This window comes from Chamaea fasciata, unplaced genomic scaffold (assembly GCF_029207755.1).
Source record: "Chamaea fasciata isolate MVZ Bird 193981 ecotype frontalis unplaced genomic scaffold, bChaFas1.0.hap1 SCAF_19, whole genome shotgun sequence".
Taxonomy (NCBI): Eukaryota; Metazoa; Chordata; class Aves; order Passeriformes; family Sylviidae; genus Chamaea; species Chamaea fasciata.
The window spans coordinates 1438746-1448769 of record NW_027094104.1 but is presented as its reverse complement, the minus strand read 5'-3'; the positions used below and the strand labels follow the sequence as shown (position 1 = coordinate 1448769).

Below are 10024 nucleotides of genomic sequence, written 5' to 3'. Positions count from 1 at the left end.
GCAGAGGGGGCTGCAGGAGGGCAGAGGGGGCTCAGGGAGGGCTGCAGGAGGGCAGAAGGGGGCTCAGGCAGGGCTGCAGGAGGGCAGAGGGGGCTCAGGGAGGGCTGCAGGAGGGCAGAGGGGGCTCAGGGAGGGCTGCAGGAGGGCAGAGGGGGCTCAGGCAGGGCTGCAGGAGGGCAGAGGCGGCAGCAGGGCGCGCCCCCGGCCCCGTGTGTGTGACCTGCCGCGGGCAGGGCGCGGTGCGGAGCCGCGCCTCGTGTGTCCCCGCCGTGTGCATCCCAGTGCCGGGCTGTGAGCAGTGCGGGGCGGAGGGAGAGGCGCGGCCCCGTGGCCGGCCCAGCCCGGCGCTGCCGGACACCCTCTCCGGCCCCCCCCGCGCCCCGCGGGACCGTCCCGCTGTCGCCCCGCCCGCCGCAGCTCCCGCCGCTGAATTTGCTCTGGTCCCTTAATTGTTTCGCTCTCACCGAGAACTTTGTTTACAGTCCCTTGTGCGGCGAGCTGCATCCCCTCTTATGCTGGCTGCGGGCTGGTGGCCGCCGCAGTCCCGCCCGGCGGCCGGGAGGTAAGGCACGGCTCGGCTCGGCTAGGCGCGGCTCGCTATGGCACGCTCGCCAAGCGATGGCACGCTGGCCCAGCCCGCGGCATGGACCGGCACGGCTCCGCTCGGCACGGCGCGGCTCAGCTCGCGGGCAAGCCCCGGAGGCGCCGGCTCCCGGTTCCCGCGGGGCTGCGGCTCCCGGTGCCCGGCTCCCCGGGGCGGCCGGGCTGCTGGGGCACGCCGGGACCCGCCGCTCCCTCCGCTCCTGCACGGGGCTCTCCCCGCTTACAGCAGTCGCGGCGGCTCGGCAGTCGGAGCCGCTCCCCGGGTGCGGGTCGGGTGTCCCGCGGAGCGCAGCCCCTCCGGTACCGGAGGGCTGTACGTGCACAGGGCTTTCCCCGCCTGCCCTCTTGCAGAGATACTCGGGGACAGCCGTGACACGGAGGGGTTTAGCCCAGGTGTGTGTGTGTGTGGCGTGTAGCAGGCGCGTTTGATAAGTTTCGCAGTTGGCACACAACAGAGTTGGTTTGTGGAGGGCTTGGGTTGGCTCCCATCCTACGCCCCGGTTACGCCGGGGAAACGAAAAAGGTGCGAGAGTTTAAATCTGTTCATGATTTTACTTAAAATCTTGGTGAGAGAAACTTACTGCATCTTGAGGCAGCTGGTAGGGAGACAATGTGTTCTCCTGCCTCTGTAGCTCAGGGCATGGTCCTGGAGTCTTGCGAGTACGAATTGTGGTTGTGATTTCCAGGTGTTCACCTGGGGCAGAGCCGCGGGGTTGTGTTGAGAACTACTATAGTCTGTTGAATTCTGAATGAACTCAGGCTCTCCTCTCGGGGCAGAAGGACTCCTTACGCTATTTTCTATAGTCACTTTAATGCATAGCCGTAGTGTGAAGTGTGAGCATTGTCATTTATTGGGATTTTACATGATCAAAAAAGAGTGCCTGAAGTATTGTGTAAGACAGAGAGAATCTGGTCCAGAGCTTGCAGGCAGAAAACTCAAATGTGTCCCACTGGTTATATGTAAAATGTGAAAAAGAGGAAAGGGTTTTAGTGGCTCTTGGCCCTTGCACAGAGATATTCTGTATGTGGGAAGCCCCCTGAGAGAGCACCACATTGAAATGATTCCGAGTTAGAGCACTGGAAACTTCATGCAGACACTTCATGTGTTTCTGCTCCTCAGTTTTGTGGCGAGGGAGGAGGGAGAAGGGAAGAAATTTCATCTCTAAGAAGCTGCTCCTGCTCTGTTTATCAAGAATTTTTGATAAAGACATTAATTTATAATAAAAATACCTAAACTTTGTACAGTCAGGGATAAATACAAATAAATAACTGACAGAGCAATTAATCTTTTCCAAGCAAGATGCTGGCAGAGTGGCTTAGGGGGCACAGTTGCGCTGGGAAGAGCTTTCAAACAAATGTAACCTTGTTGTAATCCAAGTGGAAGTTCACTGGAAGCACATTTCAGAGGTCTGCATTTGTTTTAATGAAATCTAGATTATTTTTCTGAAGTCAGGATTTTTTTTCCTGCATTTCCCTCCAAACTTTTCAAAAATTTAAACTAACTGCTAGATCATGCGGAAAAGAATATAGTCAAGGAGATAAACAAGTAGACTTCCTTATTATTAGCTAACTTCAATAATCAGCTAAATATACTTCAGCAATGTCACAGGCTTCTTCCAAGGATCTTCTGGGGAACAGCAGCCATTTGTGCCTGTAAATGTTTGTGTTTTTGAAATGTTAGCAGGTCTAAATAACTTAAAAACAGAAGAACCCATCAAGTTTATCATACAAACTTACTCTCATGAATTTACTCTCATCCCCACTTAGGACTCCTGCTTCCTTGTTGAAATGATCTTTCGTGATCATGCACTTCTAGAAAGGGAATGTCAAATAAGATGAGCAACATAAATCTCTGCTGCTTCATGAGTTTTACCCAGCTGCCTGGTGGTTTCACAGCTGTTTCTGCAGTTGAGAACAATTTCCATTGCTCTGCTTTCTGCGGAGTCATCACTGCCCTGCTGCAGAGTCTGCCTTGTCCCTCTTGGAGTTACGAGTCTTGTTTTTAAAAATCCAGTAACAGCCATGAACAGTAAATATAATGGACTTGTGTTAATTGCAGAGAATTCTTGGACTGTGTAACTCTGCCTTTTTCTATTCTGAGAAGAGTTTTGGGGATTATATGACGTAGGTTTTCTTATAGTGGAAGAGGTTTAACAGGTTTTTTTAGTGGTAAGTGTGTTGTCACAGTCAGTTCACAGGTAGGAAATCTCAGGAACAGGGAGATGGAGTGATTTGCTCAAAGAAATTGGACACATAGAAGAGACAAACTCCCAAGTTTTCTGAATCATTAGTCACACAGGTGAAGTGAGCAGTAGAAATTAAGTTAAATAAGATTTGTATCCACGGTATTTCTTGTGCATTGCCTTTTCCTGCCTGGCTCTTTCTGGGCGACTTTACTGGGTTATGGTACTCACTACTGGGGTGCCACATCATCGAAGGAAAATGTTCCATTGGGCCAGAAATGGGTGGCTCCTTCCAAGAAAAGAGGCAGAAGCCACTAGGAGAGCCAGAGGCAGAACACCTCCTGCTTTGGTTAGGTTAGGAGCAGGAGTCAGCCCACAGCAGGAGCTTTACACTCGGGACTTTTATTCTTAAGAAGCTGATAAATATCCAACAACTTTTCTTGTAGGAAACTTCCATGCTAGAATATTGTCACCTCCAGTTCATCACTCAGCAACATCTGACAGTTCAAAGCCTCGAGCGGCTCTTTCTGCCTGGAACTGTCATAAAAGACATCTTCAGCACTCTTCCTCTGCTTTCTGAGCCAAGGATCTGTTACCATGGATTTCTTCTGGATCTCCTGGTAGGTGTGCATGCTGATGGATTTCATGTCTTTTTGATAAATCTATACTTACACTTACTAGTGGATAAAAATTTTCTCTCCCCTTTATTCAGGGTTAGCCCAGAGATTGCCACAGAAGCACATTTTTCCTCCAACTCAAAGTAGCTCCTTAAGATAGTACTTGTGGTATGATTAGTGAGAGGATGCTGGTGTTGCTGGGTATCTTTGCCTAAATTTCTTACCCTGAAACTTGAACCAAATCACCTGTTGGCTTAAGTCAGAATGACTTTGCTGGCAATGAGGATCCAGTGCCCTTTTTTCTAGGGATGAATACCTTTGCCCACACTTCAGATAGGTTCTGTTGTTTATTTAATAGTATTTCAATAGAGAGTTGGGTGGGTTTTTTGTTGTTGTTGTTGGGTTTTGGGGGGGTTTTTTTGGGGTTTTTTTTTGGTTTTTTTGGGTTTTTTTTTAATATGAATGCTTGCCTTCTTACATCTTATTCCAGACAAAAACTGTGCTCCTCAGAAATCAACAGGTATTTTGCCATTGACTTAATAATTATGGATTAGAATATATTTTTTATTCCTGTTAGATTTGACTGTATGAATATTTCTCCTTCCTTCATAAATCTCTCTACAAGAAGTCTAGGAGATTTTAATGCTCATTGGAGATGTATCTGAAGCAGAGGGAAAAGGACTTTAGAGACAGGAGAAAATACCTTTTGATTAAAGGTTAAAATTTTTCAGAAGAATAATGCTTGTTCCAGGCTTTTTCAAGTGATTTGGAAGTTTCCCTATTTCAGTGACTGTTGGAGTACTTGGACTTTTGGATAGTTATTACAGTGTATTTGAGCCGGTAGACCTTTTATATGCAAAATAGTTAGTTTTTCTCTCCCTCAAATTTGATAACAAAATGTTATACTAATTGAATGGTAAGATAAAAAAGGTGACATTTGGGGGCCACATTCTTATGTTGTGCTGAACTTCTGTAACGTTTTACGTATAAGTGATGCAGCAACATAATGGCACCAGTGTATGTCTCACTGCTGTGTCAATCATTATTGAAAATGCAGAATTTGGGCTCAGATCCTTGTGGGAGCAGATCAATGACACTCGAGAACAAACCCATGGCTTTCCTGGGCTCTTTCTGTCTGATTTAAAAGGCATTTAATCATGCATTATGATTTAAAGAACAAAGCTAGCAGACCTAGGAGAATTTAGGATATCTAAGGTGTCAGCACAGTTACATCTGCTTTGTCTGATAAGCACTGAGAAAATCCCTTTCCTGCCCTTGGAGATACCGAGTACTCTCCCAGAAACAGGCAGAATCATTGAATGGTCATGGTTGGAAGGGACTTCTGGAGGTCATATGGTCCAACCCCCCTACTGCTCAGCAGGGTCACCGAGGTATTGCTGCCCAGGACTGTGCGGAAGGCTTTTCATTATCTCCAAGGGAAGAGACTCCAAAACTTCACTAGGTTCCAGTGCTCAGTTGCCCTCACAGTAAAAAAGTTTTTCCTGGTGATCAAACAGAATGTTTCAGTGTGTGCCTGTTGCCTCTTGGACTGTCACCCTGTGTGCTTGGGTGTCTTGTGTGTGCTCAGCAGGACATGCTCCTCTGGCAGGGCTGAGCCCACAGGCAGCTCTGCACAGCAGATGCAACAGGGAGCTGAGCACTCTTCCCCAGAGCAGTAGGACAAAAGCTTTGACAAACCAGATCTGGGCTTTCCTTCTCTCTTGAGGATTCACGGGGACTTTGTATACAAACACTTTGACTATATCCAGTATTTAGCCTGTTTGTGCCTGTGTTTTTTTAAAAAAGAGTGAAATCCTCTTTCTTGTAAAACCCACGGTCAGTTATAGGAGCTACTGAGATATAAAACCAAGGGCTCTCCACAGTGAACGAATATATCTTAGCAACAAGGGTGGAGTGGTGGGAAAGGAAAAGGAGAATACAAGTATCTGGCAATTAACTTCCTAGTCACAGATGTGAAGGTGATAAAAGTGATAAAAGCATTACTGCATTGCCAACGCTCTTCCTTGTTCTCTGAGCTGCATATCATGCTGCTCATGAGAGCAAAAGCGGCACAGCCCACACCAGAGTGGTGGAGGGGTTCAGGGAGCTACTCACAGCAGGAAAACCACTGGTTCCCCCGTGGTTCCCCCGTGGTTCCCCCGTGGTTCCCCAGTGTCCCAGTCTCTGGAGCTGTGTGCTGGGGTGCACTGAGCAGGGTCCAGGACAGCACATCTGTGGCAGCCTTGGTGTTGGCAGAGCTCACTGCAGGCACCAGAATGACCCCACATCACCAGAGCCCCAGAGAACAGGCTGAGCTCTGAGGTGAGCTATGATTATTCCCTGGGCTTCCCAGAGCCAAAAGGGATTTGCCTCCTGTGTGGATGCAGTCAAACTGTGCGTGCTGTCAGGACTGAGAGTGTGTTTACAGTCTGGAGACAGGAGGAAAAAAACTTGCTGTTTCTGAGAGCGGTGAATATGATGGTAAATTTCCCTCCCACATAGTGACGGGGATGTAATTTCTGGGATTTACAAGAGACCCATTGCTTTTGCATGAAGCCAGTGTAAATGGCAAGCTGTTAGTCTGCCACTGATGTTGCTGTAGGTTCTGGAGGTTCACCAGCCTTGAGCTGAGCCAAGTGCAGGAATCTGTTTGTATCCCCACTCCCCCCACATCTACGCCTTGTCACGACCATTTGAATTTTTTCCCTAAGTTGCACTTGCACTGAGAAAGAGCTCACTGTTCATCATAGTTTTTGCTGGGCAAGTACATGACCAGGTTATTGTGGTGTGCAGTGGAGCAAATCTGTGTAATGTATTGTGTAGATGTGTAAAGAAACCTGTGTAGGAAAAAAGTGTGAGCAAAAATCAAAACAATGTATGAACTTCACCTCTTTGTGAGAAAATGTAATGCCATTGAAATCCAAATTATGTCCAGAAATTCTGACTTTAGGATGCAACTTACTGTAGGATTTGACCCACAACACTTTCATGTTGTTTTCTGTCTTGATCTGTAACTCTGTTCTTTCTAGCACTTACATACATATTGTTGACTACCATAAGAAGTGATTCAAATCCTTCAGAATCAGTCGTGTCACTGTTGATCTTGTGCATAAATCCTTGTGGGGTTAGAATGTCTGGTTTTTTGTGATTCCAAGGGAATACTTCTGTGCCCCCCCTTGTCTCATAAATAATTGGCAATTATTGGTTGAACTCATGCTCTTCTCTCCACAGTGCGGCACGTGCTCAGCAGAGCCTGCTCTAGCCTAAGAACGGGCCAAGTCAAGACAATCAAGATGACAAACGATCCTATCAAAGAGATCCTCGGCACCCCAAAGCACCCGGATTCTGTACCCACAGAGAAGAGTAACAACAATGACTGTGTGATAACCACCATCCCTCTGGTCAGCGAGTGCCAGCTGACGGCAGCCACGGGGGGAGCAGAGCTCTCCTGCTACCGCTGCACTATTCCCTTTGGCGTGGTCATCCTCATAGCTGGCATCGTGGTGACTGCCGTGGCGTACAGCTTCAACTCCCATGGATCCATCATCTCCGTCTTTGGGCTGGTCCTCTTGTCCTCAGGACTCGTTCTGCTGGCTTCCAGCGCCGTGTGCTGGAAGATCAGGCAGCAGAAGAAGAAAGCAAAGAGGCGGGAGAGCCAGACAGCGCTCGTGGCAAACCAGCGAACCTTGTTTGGTTAAAGGCAGCCGAGAGAAGGCTGGACAGGAGGCAGAACATTTGTAAGTCAACTTGGCTATTTATCAGTAGGAGAGATTGCAGGTTTTAATTTAACTGTGGAAACGAACTGAAATGAAAATGGAATGGATTAAGAAATACTTGTAACAACTCTGCAAGTGCTCTCAATATATTTCTTACTGCAGACTTGATAGTGATTCTTTCCAAGACAGAGGAAAACCCATTTTTCCTTCACAGAAAACTGTGTCACGTAACTGCAACCATCCTGCGTTCTCCAACATGCTGTTCGTGTTGAAAAGGGAACTTGTGAGCACTGAGAAAATAATTTGAATGGACTTGAGATGCCAGAGGTCTCCTTAAAACACTGACATTTGACCAAGGGAGAAGTCATAGCATTTGAAGTGACTACAGGCTTATGGCCAGAGTATCTGGGACTTAAACTGTAGCTCAGAAAAAAAAAAAAAAAAGAAGAAAAAAAAAGAAGAAAAAAAAAGGCAATAAGAGCACGTTGCAAGTCGCTCAAATAAGCTGATTCTTATATTTTATCTAACTTCCCCCTCCCAATACCTGTGGTACTTTCCCCCTTTTTTAAACCAACTAATATTGATTTTGTTTCACTATTGAATAGAAATCAGTAGAAATGTGTAATTACATTGTTTAACCTAAATAACGAGGTATGATCATAGCTTAAACCATGAGACTGTTTTGGGTTTTTTTTGTAAATTAAAGTGGTCAGGTTTAGCACTTTTGATTATTTTGCTATAAAATGAAAAAATAAATTTCATTAAAATAATATCCAGTGCTGCTAGACCTTTAGAAAATATTTCCTTATTGCTATCAAGATAGCTTGTATCTTCAACTCTGACTGCTTTATATTTCTATTTTTGTAGAACAACCCCCGTGACAATAACTATGAACACATGTACTGCTGATCTCTTACACAAACCTCTGCAGCCTGTGGACTTTGGTTTGACAGTCCAACCCTCTGCAGCTTGATTAACAGCTCTGCTGTCGAAAAATCATAGCAGACAGTTCTGCAGACACTCACTGTCACAGTCAGTTTGAGACATAACTATTAATAATAACTTGTGGAAGCAAAGCTATGTGTAGTGTTTGCTGACTGAGCTTTGGGATTACAGATCTTCATGAAAAGCAGGTGCCAGGTGTCCCCCGCTTGTGGCTGAGGTGTTGATTCTGTAACTCTTGTATTGTGGAGGTCTTCCAGCTTTTCTCAGTTAATGGATTACTGAGGGGCTTGTCCCAAATTGAAGCAAACCAAAACATGATTTCTCCTTCTTGAAGGACAAGTGGTGCTGAGCTGAGTCACAGGTTTCCACCCCGGTGTGTATGAGAAGGCAAAGGGGCTGCACGGAGCCCTCTTTCTACTATTTCTCTCTTTTATTTTCCCCCTTACTTTCTCCAGACTCAAAAGGGCTGGGTGTGATATTTGCTTTCCACTATCATGGTGAGACAGGCCTGTGTCTTCTTTTTGCCCTCAGAGCATCTGGCAGCCGGGAGAGTTTTGGTGATGCTGCTGCAGAACCCACCTGCCAAAGAGGTGCCGCAGGGGGTTCCTTCTGCAGCTCCTCCTGAATCCCTACACTTCTCCTGCTGAAACCCCCCAGGAATTCCGGCTTAGGTGCCGCCATTTCCTCTCCCCTCCATGGTTTAAGCTTGTTACATCCATAACTTATCCCTGGATTTGCAAACTGCACCTCGTGTTTTAAATAGAGCGAGCTATATGTGCAGGAGGGGATGTTTGGGGTCAGTATTTGCGTTGCCACACTCCGTGGTTACCAGACGCTATAATAAAATCACTTGCATCAGAGGAAAGCTGACAACACATTTTAGCACTTCCATAGCCCTCACTTAATCATGGCAGGAAGCTTTCCTGCTGCTAGGAGAACATGTTGCGTCACCAGAACATCTGACACCGGTGTCTAGTGTCAATCACTTTGCTTAAGGTCATTAAAAATATTAGGGTGTCCCCTTACGACGTACAGGTTTTGCATGAGTGACAATTCATGGGAAATGCATAGCATGATAAATAATGGAACAGGTGGACTAAAGTGGTGTCTTTCCTGTTTAAAATGAGAAAAGTGATTGACATCAGCAAAGCTGGATAAGCTAAATAGAGCTGTTCATCTTTTTCCCTCCCTGGGAACACAGTAGTTTTTCTGACTCTTTCTTCCCCCTCCCCATTTCTTTTTTCGTCAGTGGAATTTTCAGGGCTGCTGAGGAGAGAACTGCAGGGGCTGTTGGGATGCAGTGATTTCCACCACGTGTGTGGCACTTTGGCTCCACGCTTCTAGGCTGAGCCCAGAGCAGGAGCTGCCCGCTGCCCTCTCCAGAAGTCTTTCCCACACATGGGTCCTCCTTTGGCCATCTCTGTGATGCAGCTGAGCTTGCTGTGGAAGGGAGGTAGAGGTCCAAGGTGAGGCTCAGCTCCAAGTCAAAAAGGAAAAGCCAAACTCGGTGAAATGGAGACAATGGGGGTTTTGGAACAGGGTTTTTTTTTCAGGAAGGGTAAATAGGAGCGAGTAAGAGTTGGTCTGCTACTACTAGAGATGATTTCCCTTTCCTTATCTCTGCTGTCTTTGACTTTTGCAGTGCATAGGCAAGGACATGGCAGAGTTCCTGGACCACCCTCTGCCTTTCTAATTGTGGGCACCTGGGCATTACCCAGCCTCTGCGCAGTGACAGACACATTGCAGTGACCCTGGATGTGATCCCCTGGCACAGCAAAGCTTCAGGGGCACCCTGGTCTCCTGCAGTTCCCAGCTAACTGGGCAGGCTGGGAGGTCTCTGGGTGAGAGGGGCTGCTGAGCTCGGCAGCATCATCTGTGTCCTTTAGAGATGAGGTATGTGCACAAGCTTCTTCATACCAGGAAGCAAATGAAAGCCTGTGCAGGAAGTCGGGCGTGTTTG

At 47.0% G+C, this 10024-nt stretch overlaps 1 protein-coding gene across 1 annotated transcript; it reads left to right on the top strand.

Annotated features, from left to right (window-relative positions):
* Positions 1–424: 424 nt before the first annotated feature.
* TMEM100 (transmembrane protein 100) lies at positions 425–7906 on the top strand. The gene is made up of 3 exons (XM_066200468.1): positions 425–562; positions 3233–3406; positions 6635–7906. The coding sequence occupies exon 3, from the start codon at positions 6697–6699 to the stop codon at positions 7099–7101; it is 405 nt and encodes a 134-aa protein (XP_066056565.1). The 5' UTR covers positions 425–562; positions 3233–3406; positions 6635–6696; the 3' UTR covers positions 7102–7906.
* Positions 7907–10024: the final 2118 nt, after the last annotated feature.

Excerpts from the sequence above, each read along its gene's own strand:
- TMEM100 (XM_066200468.1), top strand. The coding sequence starts at position 6,697 with ATGACAAACGATCCTATCAAAGAGATCCTCGGCACCCCAAAGCACCCG.